The following is a 15,810-nucleotide window of genomic DNA, read 5'->3' as shown; positions in this document are numbered from 1 at the left end:
GCCTGAAGCCAGCATTAAGTGGATCACTGGATGCTGTCCCCAATGGTGCTGAGGTGGGCAGTGCACAGCACTCAGTGGTGGTATATCTAAATTTACAACTAGAGAAATACCCCAGGAGGGAGGCCTGTAAAAGTACAAACACTACCTGGGTGAGTAATGAGAATACAACAGAGCACAGAGCAGCAAGCTGTGCATGGTCTGATGTTAAACTCCATTTTTAAAAAGTTTCAGTTGGAAGGTCTTGCAAGGATCTCATTTGGTAACAGAGGAGAAAACATTGATTTGGTTATTTGTGATATCTAATACATTCTAAAACTGCAGAAAGGAATGTGGCCAGGTTCTTTCCTACTTTTTCTTCTTTTGGAGAAGAGTTCTCTACAATTCATCATAAATGGTGGTTTGGTTTCTCTGTCTGTGCCTGCTTTCAACTTGGCCCTGCCATGCAATGCAAAGTGACAGGTGACAGAATAAAAGAGTAAATGTAGTTTAGACTGTGTGGATTTAATGAATGTATGACAAAGTATATAAACCTGATCTTCATTTACACTAAGGATTTTTTATGTCTCGTGTCCAACAATTTTTCTCTCTCCACTGAGCTTTTTGTTGATAGAAGCTGATAGAAACCTAGGAGTAATCCAGCTATACACACAAATAACAATAAGCATTAAAGAATGAAATAATTCTCTAGCTGGAGCTCTTGTATCTAATTATTTCAATCTAATTCTAATTTTCTTTTAGTTTGTTGACTGTTTCCTATAGCAAGCTTGCCACTAAGCATTTAAAATGTTAGAGACATCTCCAAACTCAGATGCACAAAATGTAATGCCAATAACTTTGAAAAAATTCCTGCTATGTTTATTCACCTGTGAATGGTAGCAAATGTAAAGACACCTTAGGTTACACTGCTGATGTTCTGGTGGCACTCATGTCCTCGTGCAGTGCTGGGAAGCCATGAGACCCTTGTGTCTTCCTTCATGGCATCTCCTGGGGTTGTCTCTGGGAACAGGTGAGCCTGACTGAATTTGATATTCAGCAATGTCATAGAATTGTCATTACTGTCATTTCATACACCTTGTTCCCTCTAGAGGATCCCAAAGATCCTATGGAGGAAATAAGGTGCATGAAAAACCAGTCAGTTTGCTTTCTCCTTGCCCAGAACTCAAGTTGTTCCTAGGACGTAGGGATGTGGCCAATATTTTGTGTTGTGGGATGTCTTGGCAACTAGAAGCAACTGTTTGTCCCCATGCCAAAGAAAAAGATTATTAGGAAAAAAAGAAGGAGAAGAACTTTTTATGTAAATACCACCTAATTATATATTGCTCAGTAGTTATTTGTTCACATTGACCTTTTTAAACCAAAACGGAAAAAGAAAATCCTTTTAATATCCAAGCAAGTTGTTGAATGCATTATTTGTGCATACAAAAAATAGAAATAAGAAAAATTTTAGTTTTATTATTTTATATTCTAAAATGTCCCAGCAAGCTGGTGTGAATTATTATAATTATTTTAGTGAGTTAATTCTGAAAATTAATAAAGTGTTTTCAAGTAAAGGTACAATGGAACATAAGTTAATAATAGAACATAGTTAATTTCCTGTTCCTTTAGCAGAAAGATCCTTCAAATATATTTATTCTGAAACCCTAACAAGTGGAAAAAATAGTCATACACTAAAAAGCACAATCTTTTAATGTGTTCCAAGTGCTATGTATGGTAATTCTTGTCTTATAAAACCTTCATTTTGAAATCTGAACAAGTTTGCAGGATTCTGCACCAAGCTGTCTCAGCAGTAATACTTTTGTAGAGTTTTAAATCCAGCCCCTTTCAGAGCATGTGGCTTCTTCTGAAAACTGAATGCCCACAAAAATGTGTTTGCATTTAAAATAAACAAACAAACCAAAAGAATTAGTGAGCCACCAGGATTGGCTGAACAAACGTGGATCCCACAAGTTGATCTCCTTGGGTTCTGTGCAGGCTGGAGTCTAACATGGGGAGCAGCTCTCTGTGCAGGGATCCAGAGTTGTGTGCCATTCCTGTTTTCATCTCACATTTGTGTCAGCTGCATTGCCCCTTTTCTTTCCATTCATCTCTTAGATTATGAATGAGACCAAGACGGGGATTTTTTTTAATCTCCCTTGAGGACAAATGCTTTTTTTTTCCCCTCTTTATCTCTCTCGAGGGAAGCCTGACATAATTATGAATGACATGGGAGCAGTATTTCTTTCTTCAAACTGGCATCACCAGAAAGCCATCATGGCTTCTTCTGGGATTAATTTATTGTAAAAATATTTTACTTTAAAGTATGCATTTGCTGTAGTTCCATTTTTATAGTTGAAGGTACGCAACTACATTAAGTTGCACCTCCATTAGTAACTGATTTTGTCTCTTTCACAGGCTTCTTTACAATTTGCAATGTAGCCATAAGAAAATTATATTTGCCTGAAAATTCAGGTATATATTTAATTTCAATTAGATAAGCTATTTGAGCCCTAATTATGTAGAGAACTGTTAAAATAAAGTGTAAAGGCTTTCTCTCCAAGAGATTATAAGGTATTTGAGTATGCTGTATCATTTTTTAAGATAGGAAAACACAGAGACACAAAGATCTCGTTTTCAGACAAATACTACATTTATTTAGACAAGATTAAAATTTATTAACTAAACCTATTAAGCTTGAAACAAATTTTATAATTCTTTGAATCACAGCATTTGTAGACGTTTTCAGTCCTGTGAGCTGTAGCTTACAGGTACTCTAAGCAGGAACTCTTTGAGATAATTTGAATGTATCAGTTTAAAACCTAAATATTCTTAGTCTCTCCTTTTGCAGTTCCTTCTAGACTCTCCAAAAGAAAGCAGAAACTATCCCCTGTCATGATCCTAGCCTGGAAGCAGCACTTATGCTTTGTAAAAACTTAAAGCCTTGAAAAGACTGATAGAGCAGCATAGAAGAAATTGAGGCTGCATTCTATTTTATTTATTTATCTGAGGATCCAAAATAAGATTGCATCAGTTTTTTTAATGTGCCATCTGCATTTCAGTTATGAAGCTTATCACAAATTGCAAATACCAGTAGCAGAGCTGCCTGTTGGTGTTTTCAAAGCAATGAAAGAAGAAATGAAGGACTTCCAAAGCAGTTAAAACACGGGGCACAGGAGCTGTAGTTTGGGTTGTTGGCCGTGCATGTGTCTGTCCTTGGTAAGATGTCTGCTCATCAGAGCACTTGGGCTTTATGTACTCTGAGTGTCCTGGCAGTCCTAACTTGTACAGTAACATCCTGTGTCTCTTTTTCTCTCCCTGTGTCTGTGTCTCCTTTCTGTTTCACTCTGTCAGAAATAAATGTTCAGATGTAGTTGTCTCCTTCCACAACCCCTCCCTGCCCACTTCTACCTGAATCCCCAGATCACAGAAATATTTATTAAAGATTTCTGTGAAAGACCTTTGGCCACACCGTTACCCAGACCTGTGCTTCACACAGACACCCACCTGCTGTGGTTGGGTGTGGATGGGTTGCAGCACCCCCTGGATTGTGTGCACTCCTTGCTTAGGCTCCTGCTGTTCTCCCTCTTCTGGCTCTGTACTCAGCTCCTGGAAGGAGGGATTGTTTTTTTTGCCAAACTTTCTTTTACCTGGGAGCATTTTCTCCAGGGACAGGACAGCTCCCTAAGCCAAAAGGATTTTTAAGCAGTTTTTATCCTTCACAAGCATTATTTGGGGGGAGAATAACAAATAAATTCTAACTGCCCTTGTCACTTTGTTCAAGCAGATTGGTCTCAAACTTTTATTGCTGCTTCCGGTGTTGCGACCCGTAAAGATTACATTTCCTTCAGATGAACAGTTTTATGGACCTAGAACTTAGCTTAGCCTGATTGCATCTGAATGCCAGCTTTTGTCTTAGAAAGGGTGGCAGATATGACTCATTAGTAAGTCAGTTCTGCAGAACAGCTGTTTGCATAATTCTTCCAGTCTGTAATATCTAGGAGCAAAGAAAAGCCTTCTTCCCTGAACGTGCATGTGTATATACATGTATATATATGTGTATGTACACACAGAGAATTTATACACATAGAAACCCATGGGGTTTGCAATGCATATTTAAAATAGAAATGTTGTTCATTATGTTTCTGCATGTTTTTAGTTTAAGTAGCTGTGAAAGAGGGTGAAAACAATCCTTCAGTTCTTCAGTATGTGGGGTACTAGTCTCCAGTGTAGAACAACTCATATGTTATACAAAATGAAAAGAAAAACAAGGAGTCACAGAATTATAATACAAATATTATTTCAATCTCTTCAACATCAAGGCCCAAACCCATGTGTTTTGAGGCTGAAGAGTTGTTTGTTAAGTGTTAAAAGCATCCTGGTGTGCCTTTGAACTGAGAACTAGGATTTCCATGCCTTGTAAACCAAAGCTGAAATAAAAACACAGGACTTGGGCAGTAGCTGGGCCATATGAGGTGAATCTTTACACTATAAAGAGAGAGTGCCCTTGTCAAAAGGCAGCAGAACTATAGCAGTGGAGGAAGAAATCCAGGCTGAGAAATGGTTTTCAGAAACTTTGAGGCACATCTGACTTTTTTGACACCACTTGTCAAATGACTGCCAGGAAGCACAAGCTAACCCCTGACAAGCTGGGTAACGAAAGAAAGCACACTCTGAATCTTATCAGAAGCATAATTTGAGGTGATTCTATTTTAATCTTAAGTAGGAGAGCTGAGAGTAATGAACTGTTGTGTTACATCATTTCATAGAAGTGAAGTGACTGGAAGATGGTACAAAAACATGTATTCAGAGCCTGGTGTGGAACAAGGAGATGAGCACTGGAGTGACTGGTTTGACACATACTTATTTCTGCCTGATTTCCATGTGAGACAACAGTTGACTACCAGAGGCCAGCCTTCATACTTTATAAACTCTCCCTATTTTCCTGTGTCTCTGCATCCACTTAGTGGATGTGGCTCTCTGGCCAGCAGGCTGCCTTTTCTCAGTCAATGCCATTGACTCCTTGCAGGGTCAGAGCACCAGAAGATGAAATCCCTGACCTAGAATTGTCTTCTTTTCTCAGAAAATTACTGTGCTGTTCAAAAGACTGCTTTATCTCCTGTTTTGACAGAAGAAAAGTCACAGTATTCTATGTCTTAATCTGCAAAGTAAAGTTCAGCATGGCCTCTACAGAGAGATGCCTGCATGACCACAGGAATAACACAAAACTGCACAATGTATTTATTAGAAAGTGTTTCTAAATTATATAGGAAATTAAATACTGACATTCAATTAAAATGTGATTTGTGTTCTCATGCTCCTTTTCCCTGAGTTCTGATTTCACGCAAAAAATGTGTGGTGTGAAAGCAATGCTTATGTGCTTTTGGAGCTCTGCTCATGCCTGGCCTGTCCACTCTGGGCTCAATCATCTCTACCTCTTCTCTCTGATACTGTGCTAAAGCTTGTTCCCAAATGTGGCTGCAAAGCCAACTAACTGGGATGTGTAGGTGTAGTGCAAGTGAGGACTTGATCTCAGACACACTTCATGCCTATCCTAAGATACAGTACAGGGGAAGCCTAAGAATTCACCTAACTCAAAATAGGAATTTTTTAAAATTTTAAAATATGTCAAAATTTTATCTCAACTCTCTTCACTATCAAAAAAAGGCCTGATTTTTTTCACCATTATAAAAATAATTAAAGAAGAAAAGCATATTACTGTAACTTATATACTATAATTTTAAAAATCATTGTGCATAGAGGCCTTGATTGGGTGCCATGTGCTGGGTGACCCACCCTCTGCTCAGTCCTCACTCACCTCATATGAAACAAGTACTAGACAAAAGACTCTGGAAGAAGGTGAGGCAAGTGAAATAGTCTGCATAATTTAAGAATTTAATCTGTCCACATTCCTGTTCTAATGCTGACCAATTCTGTAGTGTTGGAACAAAACTGATTTTTAAAACAATTTATTTTGTATATGGAAAAAATACTAGAAAAATTGCCACTGAGGAGGTCAGTTAACTTTAATAATGGAAAATAATTTTTAGAAGTCAAGAAGTTCCCATGTTAAAATCACACAAAGTGTTTAAAGGCTGCAGCATATCATGACTGTACAGATTATAGAGTTTCCATGATTCTGCTTTTAGATTCAAAATGCACAGAGTTACTGTCACTAGTGTTTCAGTTAGGAGAAACCAAAGGTCTCAAGAAATTAGGGATGGAGGGAGAGGAAGAAAAGGAAGGCAGGAAGGAAGGAAGGAAGGAAGGAAGGAAGGAAGTCAAATTCATGACAAATGAAGTTTGCAGTAGTAGTAAGACATCAGTCAAAAAATAGGCTGAAAGACCATGAGTTAAGGTGGCAGACAGCTCTGACAGTGAATAACAAGCCTGTTATTTGAAGGCTAAGGCTGAGATCCTGTCCCTTAGTGAAGTTAGTGGAGCCCAGGTTTTCATTCAGGGCTAGAGAAGTGTTAATATCCAGTGCCCCGGGTAAGTTTGTGTGGTGGACATGTCACAGAGATGCTGCCCTGAAATTCTTGCCCTGAAATGCACACGTGTTAGGAGTTATGCAATATATTACTTTCTTCTTAAATTTTTCTTGGGAATAGTCTTAGATGATGATCTTCTTATGATTGCTGACCAGACTAAGAAAAGTCATCCTCTGATCCAAAGAACTGAAAATGCAGCCATCCTTCCTGAAGAAGCTGCAGGCAACATTCAAGACTTTATGAGACAGAGTGTTGACCTCAGTACATCAGTAACCTTACCCACCTGTTGCCCCTGTTAGTCAGGAACACTCTCACAGATGACTCTGAAGGAATGAAATGCAGCAGCTTTGTTGGTATCCAGTCTAGCTTCTCCCAAACACGGTCACAGCCCAGAAGAAAGCATAACATCGTGTGTTTGGAAACAACAGCCCAGTGATGATGAAGGCATCATCTGGCCCTTTATGACTAAAACTATGCTGAAAACAATCGACAAATTTACAAATGTGAATCAGTAAATGTACAAAGAAAGTCAAGGAGAAATACTGGCAGTAAAAAAAAACTTATTTAAAAAACTTATATATATTATTTTCTTTTTAAATTATATATGATGTACAACAGGTTTGTTTAGATAGGTGAATATAGTATTTAATAAAAAAGAGTTTTCAGTTTGGAAAGAAAGAGGAAGCTGAGTGGTCTGTAAGATCATTAATTTCTTGAAGGAGACAAATCAGAAATTGCTATTCAAGTGTTCCTCATAACATAAGAACTTAAAAAATTATTTTGAAGTACATACAAACTCTCAAAAGGGAAATATGCTTTAAATGATCCACAAGTAATTTGAAGATCTTACTGCCACAGAACGACTTGGCTTCCAAAAAACAAGTGAGCTCCAAAAGTAATTAGATAAATAAATGGCAAAGCAATTCACCCAAGCCAATCTGAACACCACGATGCAGATGCAGCCTCCTACTCAGAAAGTCCCTAAAAGTGTGCATAGTCAGAACTTAGGAGGCTGTATGAAAAGGAAGCATCTCTGAAAGCAGCCCTGATTATTTTTCTGATTAGCAGTTGGATAAAATCAGAGACATAATAATAGTGGCTAATTGTCTTTTGTAGCCATCTGTTGTGCCTTGGGCAGTTTTGGGTTAAGCTGTATTTTTTTTTTTTCCAGGAAAAATGTAGGTGTGGTAGATGAAGTCAGGAAATGCATAGCTGTAGTGGGCTGTTGAGCAGTTTAGATTGGAACACCTTTCATATAAAAGGCCTTGAGGTACATAGGGCTTCAAAAATGTGCAGTGATGGTAAAAGCCCTGAATTTTACAAACCCATTTTACATCTGGATTTGTATAAAACTTGATCTTGCTGGACTGTCTGAACAATCTGAATTTTACAAATCCATTTTATATCTGGATTTGTATAAAACTTGGTCTTGCTGGACTTTCTGAACAGGTGCGTTGCTCTGGGAGCACCTTCATCCAGTACAAGAAATTGTAATGAAACAAGAACGGTTCCAAAAATTGCATTGATCCAGTGCTATATCATAGAACGTCCCCACTGGAGTGTGGTCCCATGAGCAGGTACCAGGATTTGTGATGGCAGCTCTTAGTGCCCTGAAATGTAACAGCACTTGGTGAGCCCTGTATAGCACAGCATGCTGATTCCCACTTCCTTGTAAATTACAGGAATATCTGTGTTGTGTAAATTATAAAATCAATTCAACTGGTGGTTTTCACATGCCTCTTAGTCTGGTGTGTCCCTTCCTACACGGATGGAAACACCTGTCAGTATCAGTGCTGCTGTATTTGCTCCTGCCAAGCTGGACATCATGTATAATGTAGAAGATTTATCCTTCCAGCAGAAAGGAAAATTAAACTCTCATTCCCCTCACTTTCCCCATCCTTACTCCTTCCTCAGTAGGATTGAAAATTCCACTTCTTTGGTGTCTGTCTCTGTGTTATTTAAAGAAGAAAAGTTTAAAAAAATAAGTTAAAAGTTTGTCTAAAGATACCCCAGCTGGTTTTCTGTTGACAACCCTGGATGGTGGTAATGGTTTAGGTTTGGCAGGAAGATCCTGTGGCTGCAGAGGTGCAGGAGTGGGATCAGAATGGTTCCTTTTGTGCATCTGAGCTTTGAAAGTGGCAAACTGGAAATGTTGGATTTAAGCTGGATTTCATGTTGGATTTAAGTTCCATAATAAAAATAGATGTCCTGGTTAATCCCACATTGTTACTTCATAATCTCTGTCCAGACCAAGTGACTTCTGTGGGGACAGTTGAGTAACAGAAATGTTTTAATTTCCAAATAATCAATGTATTTTGGAACTGAAAAAATTCTTACTACAACACTGTACAACACTGTTCCTCTGCAACAGACTGCCTAAAGGGAAGATGGCTCTGGTCTTTCCTATCACTGAATATATTTATGTACCTAATTATTGTTGTAAATCTTGCCAAGCAGGAACTACTAGTTGGTTGAAATGCTCATTTTCACTTTGTGGTATTGCTTCCTCTGTTTTTCTTTTGTTAGACACCAATTATCACAAGTATCATAATTAGAAATAAATCCTGTTTTAAAGTTTGAGAATTAAATGAAAACTGATACTTTTAAAATATTGATCACAAGTTTAAAAATACTTTTTCTTTAACTCAAATACCAGTATATATCTGCAATTGTGATATAACAAAACAGGAATACATTTTGTAATAAGAATTCACAGTAGTTGATACTGCTGAAAGAAGAAAAGTCCAATTTCTTGAGACTATGAAGATGTCACTGTGGCAAGCTTGTTGATTTTATTTGCTAGGACTGAATTTTTCAAGAACAACATTTCTGAAATATATAGTTGTATAGAGATACATGTTTGATATTTGACTGAATTTTTACTGCTATAGTGAAAGTTTTATAATTGTATGTGTAATTGCTTTAATTATTGAAATGTCTGTTTTATAAGAGTGTTTCATTCTTTGGAATTAATTTGATACAGAACAATGCATGGGCATTTTTTTCTTGGTGTTTTAAAATGACTGTTTTTAAGAAATCCATTTGCTTGCCTAACACAACACAGGAACATTGTGGGAAACTCTCATTATAAATTTTGTCTAATGCATGTTTTTCTTCACCAAATAGTTACAGCAGTAAAAATAATTGTGTTTGTCTTCTAACTAAGATAGAAATATCACAGATTTTGCATTCTCTCCAATGGTCTGGACTTTACAGCTCTTCTGAATTGCCTGGGGTGGTTGTTGAAGAATAAATTGTAGCCTGACGGAGTGAAAAAGCTCAAGTAAAGCAACACAGATCCTTTTCTGATTAGTGCTTGCATCAAATAAATTATTTAATCAATTTATTCTATAATATATATATATATATATATATATGAATACAATTGTTTCACCAATATTGACAAAATCTTTTTAAACTTGCAGCAAGTAGTGGCAGCAATAAATGCAGGAATCATACCTTTAGGAAACACATCTGCTCAGAACAGTCACTGGGACTTGGGAAGTTCCTTCTTCTTTGCTGGCACTGTTATTACCACCATAGGTAGGACACAGCTTTTTATCTTTTTATATTTAATGAGCTGAAACTCTTGATTTCCAGTGTGTGCATGTATCTGTTAATGGTAAATCTTCCAAATCTTCTGTTTTAAGTAGAGAGTTATTTTCTAGCTGCAGGGGCAGAAATAATAGCTGTCTGTAAAGGAGCCCTAGCTGAGTGATTTTTCTGTAGAAAAAAAATGTTGCTGTACATTTCTCTCAAGTAACTGAGAGAGGTTGTGGAAATATTTTCTGGGGAAAATTTGGTCAACTGTACAGTCACAAGTGTTAAATAGGGCATGATTTAAAGCACATGTGCATTAAACCATGACTGAGATGGATGGAATTAAAAGCCTGTGTTCTCCCATTTGATGTTTTTATTTTATCTAAATTCTGAAAGAGTCACTGTCCCTCTGAGCAGGTGTAAAAAAAACAGTGTTTGGTATCTCAGTTTCTTCCCTTTGATTATTGTTCACATGGTATGGAGTTAAAAAAATTAATGTAGCTCATAGCTCACAAAAGGGTATTCACAAAGGTAGATGGAAATTTGGAGATGAAATCATGAGAAAAAAAATCGAGAGTAATATATAAGGAATTGTAGCATCTTCACAATAATTATCACTACATAATATTTATATGCATATTGTGGTGGAAGAGGATGTTCTTTTCAAGTGTTGTCTGGACCTTTTTTCTTTCTTTATTTAGAAGTGCATCAATACCATATTTTTTGTGTGTTTGAGTATAAACATCATGTCTACATTTATTTGTATGAATATTGTGCCTATGTGATATTTTTCCACATCTAGAGTAACTGAAACACAGGTTTAGTGAAACCAGAGAAATTCTTACATCCTTGATTTGCAGCAAATTTACTGATTTTACAGTAGTACCTCCTCATGGTGATAAAAACCATCAAGTACTGAAAAATCTAATTAAAATTAAAGGATGTAACCAAAAAGAATAAGAACTTTGAAAGGACAGGTTTATGATCAGCTTATGTTATCCTCTTTGGGCAGCACTAAACTTTATGTTTAACTTATGTGAACATCCCTGGTCCTATAGAAAATGCAGAATAGTTGTTTCACTTCCTAATAAGGATAAAAGTTAACGTATGAAAGGTGTTCAAGGAATTAAAAGTTCAAAAATTATTTTAAAGCAGTGGAACATTTTGTCTCACCGTCTTTTTTTCTAAGTAAAACTAAGGCTTCTCTAAATCAAAATGTTTTCTGATTTAATTTACTGACCTGATTCTACCAAGCCATGTGTAAGTCCAGCTTGGAAGAGAGCAGAGATCTGCAAAGGCATCCAGGCCTGTGATCCACTGTTCCCAAGAGGAAAGATAACCCAATAGGAAATACATTTGAAAATTAATATTTCAGGTCGTTTCTGCAGACCAGAGTTGTCAGAAGCAGGTCAAACTGGGCAACAGTAAATACTTGTTTCAAGTTTTGTGATAGCAGCCTGAGAAAAAAAAAAATGGGGGTAAAAAGTCTCCCATAAAATATTTTGGCTTTGGAGTGGCTGGGTTTCTTTCATCAGGGACCCTTTCTGGTGGGAAGCTCCCAGCCAGTTGCACTTTTGAGCTTTTCTCAGGATCCAAGGGAAGCAAGATGATATGGAATCTGTAGTGTATTGGTGTTGTCTGAATGCTGTGACCCACCTCACCCCTGGCTCACAGGGCTTGTGGTGTGACAGAAGGTGCTTGGGTGAAAAGCACTTGGACGAGTGAATTACCTGGGAAAAGGGTGGTGAGCAGAACAGCTGGGTGTGCTTTCCCTTAATCTTTGGGTTATTATGTGCCAGCAAGTGATTTTGTGTTCAGAACAGTACCTTTGAGTATATGAGTAACTTTTTGAAAATGAAGGCATTCCTTCCAGCTAGAGGGCATATGGTAATAATGACTTGATTTCTCAAGAGAGTCAAAATGTGGTTTATGAGCATCTCCAGAGAGCTGCCATAGGTTTCAGAGAAACACTACAGATATTTTGTGGACAAAGACAGGTCTTTGTAAATTCATAGAAGTTACATAGAATAACTTTACAGAAATAATTTGTAAAAGACATTTGATAAATATGAATAAAATTTGTAAATATTACATCCTTTATTCTGTATACCTTAAGAAGTACTTGCAGATGAGAAAAATGATTACTAGCATTTAGAGACAATGATGGCTTTCCAGCAGGTTCTGTTGCAGCAGATTTTGCAGCTTTCCACACCACGTATTACTATTAATTTTACCATATCACTTATCCCACACTCTTCCTGGTGATATGTAAGAATGTAAGACATTCAAATGGAACCAGTAGTCTATGAATAGAATTTCTCAAACCTTCCTTTAATGAAAGCAAAGCCTTTTCTTACTGGCAGTAGCACTTGCATCCCACAAATATTTGGTTTCTGAGGAGAGGATAATAAATAAAGCCTTTATCATCTGCCTAAGCAATAAATAACTGCTTTGCAGTTACTGTTCTTGTTGTATCCCTGTAGTGAACACTGACATGAAAAATATTGCCTATCTGTGGCTGCTGGAGCAGACTAGAACCATCTTCTGGATCTGCTGTAGGTTTCTGAAAGGTTCCATTATGTCTCTAGAGTTCCAAAGCCAGCTCACACAAACAGAGCAACACTTCAGAAAACGTGGCTTAGTATTTATGTAGCATTTTTTGAAATCTGTTATAATCCTTCATGCAACTCAATAAATGTTACAGTGCCTAATATAAAATTAGCAAAATCAGGTTGAATAGAATAGGATGCGATACTGCTGCTAGATCTTTTCTAAAAAGTGGATTTAGTTAAGAATCATAATCAAACAGTTTCACAAGGCTTTCTTTAGAACAGGTCCTTGGTTTTAGCTTTGCATTTACTACTGTGATACAGCAGAGAACTTGTTTCGGGAAGGGTTGTAGCTTTGGCTGGCTTAGTTAGGTGTTTTTGCTTGTGAATATGTTTCCAGAGCAAATATACCTCATCTCAACAAAGAGATGTGAAATTGCATGATTATTAGTCTGTGCATATGGAATGGTTTCAGACAGTCTCTTAGAGGGAAAGGGGTAACAGAGGTAAATAGGAATATGAAATTATCTATAAAAAATATTGTTGCATTGTTCCCTGGGATACTGTGCATGCTGCAAAGTACAAAAGAACCTCTTTTTGTCTACCTGAAAATGTCATTACCCAGTCAGTCCAAGACCACATGACCAAAGAAAAGAAAAAGGAGGGCTGGGGAGAAAAGCAAGAAAAATGGTAACTTAATCATAAAGCTGGAGATAGTGCTGAGGAGGAAGGGAAAATAACCTGTATGCTTTTTTTTTTTTTTTGCCTGTCTTTTCGGTCTGAGTTCATTGCTGGTAGTGTGCATGGTTTGTAACCTCTGGTTCATTTCCTTCAATAGGTAGCTGAACTTAGAGATGGGCATCAGACACAACATGTACACACCCCAATTTGCCTCAGATTTATGTTTTGGTGGTGGGGAAAGTTTTATCTTGGTAGCAGGGTAAAAAAGCAGACCTGTCATTTTGAAGCTTGAGACCTGTGTCCAGTACAATGAAAAAACAAAGAAGACATGCCAAGGCCTTGAGCTCAGCAGGTTGTTTTCCCAAATGTCTGGTGTCTCAGCACATAAAAAATGCAGTGTCCTCTGTAATACAAGAAACTGCATGGTGAAACCTCTGCTAGCCTGCTATGGATCTTCATCTAAAAGAGCTGCATTATTTCCATTCTTATTTCAGACAGCCTTATTCCAGTCATGATTTTTTCAAGCACTGCAAGGTAGGCATATGGGAAGAGTGTTCATTCAGGCTCCTGGAAGATGGAGTGCCTTGGATGGCAGTTGAGAGCACGGTGGCAGTGCCAGCAGCCTCGCTGGTAGCTGTGGTTTGCCAGAGTGCATCCTTCCAAACAGAGCTCCTTTAGTGCCTTGCTGGAGCGCATCTTTCAAACAGAGCCTTAGCACTCAAGGATGCATCACAGCCCCATGGATGTCCAAATCCAACAGTTGCCAAAAACTGGGTCCAACAAATCCAAAAAGGAAGAACACATCATTTCTTCTTGTCCTTTTCAAATGTCCTGGCAACTTTCGTCGCCACCAGCCCTTGACTTTGAACCCAACATCTCATGTTCACTGAACAAGAAAACTGAAGAAACTCAACCTCTTGAGAAGTTTACTCATGACTAATGTCTTTAATTTAGGTTCATGAAGTTAGCTATGGAATATGGGGTTTTGGGGTCCAAAAGTGTAACAACACTTTTGTGTGCGAAAGAATGTGAATACAAAAAAAACCCAAAAAAACCAAAACCAAAAAAAAAACCCAAAAAACCCCCACCAAACCAAAAAACAAATAAACCAAAACAAACCACAAAAAGAAATAGAAAAAGAAAATAAATTTGTAAATATTTACATTTTAGGGAACAGATGTGAATAGCAAGCAGCTAAGATACTGAAAAATAGATTTATGTTTTTGACTAGAAATTTCAACCTGATTTGTCATTTTTAAAGCTGCAATTAGTTATGTAGCTTCAAATGCAATTTCACTTTAAGGAACCATTCCTTCTGTCATTTTCCCACTGGCTGGACAAACGATTTGCTTTTGAAGGCAGGGTATTTTAGAAAGTCGTATTACATTGCTTTTTGATTTGAAACAATAATAAAATCCTGCTGCTAAACTGTCCCTTCTGGCACCATTCCACTGCATTTTTGAAATACAAGGTAACAGAATAATGTTCTGACAACTAAAATATACAAAACACTTTTGACGTTACAAAAAGACAAATATTGTTCATAATGAGATGTGTTACCTATTATGTCAGTTAATCAGAAAGCTAAAAATGTGCAAATGACATTGAAAAATTTGTTCTCCTAGTTCAGAAAAGTAAGAAACATCACATGCTTATCTTAGAACATGTTACTTTTTTAATTTGTTTGTGCCACCAAAGAAGAAACAAGGATTTTGAGGATGAGCATAAAAGCTTCATTTTACAAGATTGCAGCTTATCAGAATGTAAATACTTGAATTTCTGTTAATGTAATTGTAAGGGAAGAGAGAAGAAGCAAGCTAAAGAAAGTGAAGTGCAAATGCTGAGGTAATTGAGGAGGGGGTTGGAGAAAAACTCCTGAAATTAAAAAACATAAATACATTTGCCTGAAAAATATTCCTATATGTGACTTTTCTCCATCTTTTCAGCAATTAAATCTGCATTTGTGTCCATTACTTAAATGAACTTAACTCTTGGTGGACATTTGAGTATAGGGCTTCCAAGGCCTGATTCTTTCAGGGCTCCTCTACTAGAAATAATCTTCATCAAGGCAAGAGCAAGGATCTCAGCCTCTACTGATAGCCTGGCTGCACGGGTCAAGGCTTCATAGAGCTTCTTGCAGGAGTTTGTGTGTGGCAAGGCTGAGTATAGCCAGCTGATAAGACCAACTGCAGAGCAGTGCAGAAAAAAAAAGTGGTTAAAATTTATGGTCTGTGAAAATGCGGTGGTAAGAGACATGCTACAGAGGTCACTGGGGAATGAAGTGGAAATGCTCCTTCCCTCTCTTGCTCTGCAGAGGACTCCATTGAAAACTCCTGCTGCTCTCCTGAGAGCCACATTGACTCTCAAAGTGTGTTAAACATGTATATCTCATCTGATAAGATGTCAACAGAAAGAATTTTTAGGTTTAAAAGAATCCCCCTGAGATCTCTTCAGAACTCATTCTTTCCTCCAGGTTAGTGTTGTGCTTACCTTCCCGTCCCTGTGCTGCTGTCCTTAATAGTTGTTGGAACTAAATTAGGGTTTTAGTCTCTCTTTGCTCCATTCTAATTTATTTC

At 37.4% G+C, this 15,810-nt stretch overlaps 1 protein-coding gene across 3 annotated transcripts in view; it reads left to right on the top strand.

Moving 5' to 3' along the window:
* Positions 1 to 15,810, top strand: part of KCNK2 (potassium two pore domain channel subfamily K member 2) — a 129,724-nt gene that overhangs the window by 55,643 nt on the left and 58,271 nt on the right. For all 3 annotated transcript variants that reach the window (XM_071426131.1, XM_071426141.1, XM_071426151.1), the window contains one exon: positions 9,890 to 10,007. In XM_071426131.1, the coding sequence (XP_071282232.1) occupies positions 9,890 to 10,007 (118 nt within the window). The remainder of the gene's footprint in view (positions 1 to 9,889; positions 10,008 to 15,810) is intronic.

Source organism: Agelaius tricolor, unplaced genomic scaffold, assembly GCF_023055355.1.
Source record: "Agelaius tricolor isolate 1412-34295 unplaced genomic scaffold, bAgeTri1.0.p SCAF_1, whole genome shotgun sequence".
In the NCBI taxonomy this organism is placed as follows: domain Eukaryota; kingdom Metazoa; phylum Chordata; class Aves; order Passeriformes; family Icteridae; genus Agelaius; species Agelaius tricolor.
This window is presented reverse-complemented; position numbering and strand designations above follow the sequence as displayed.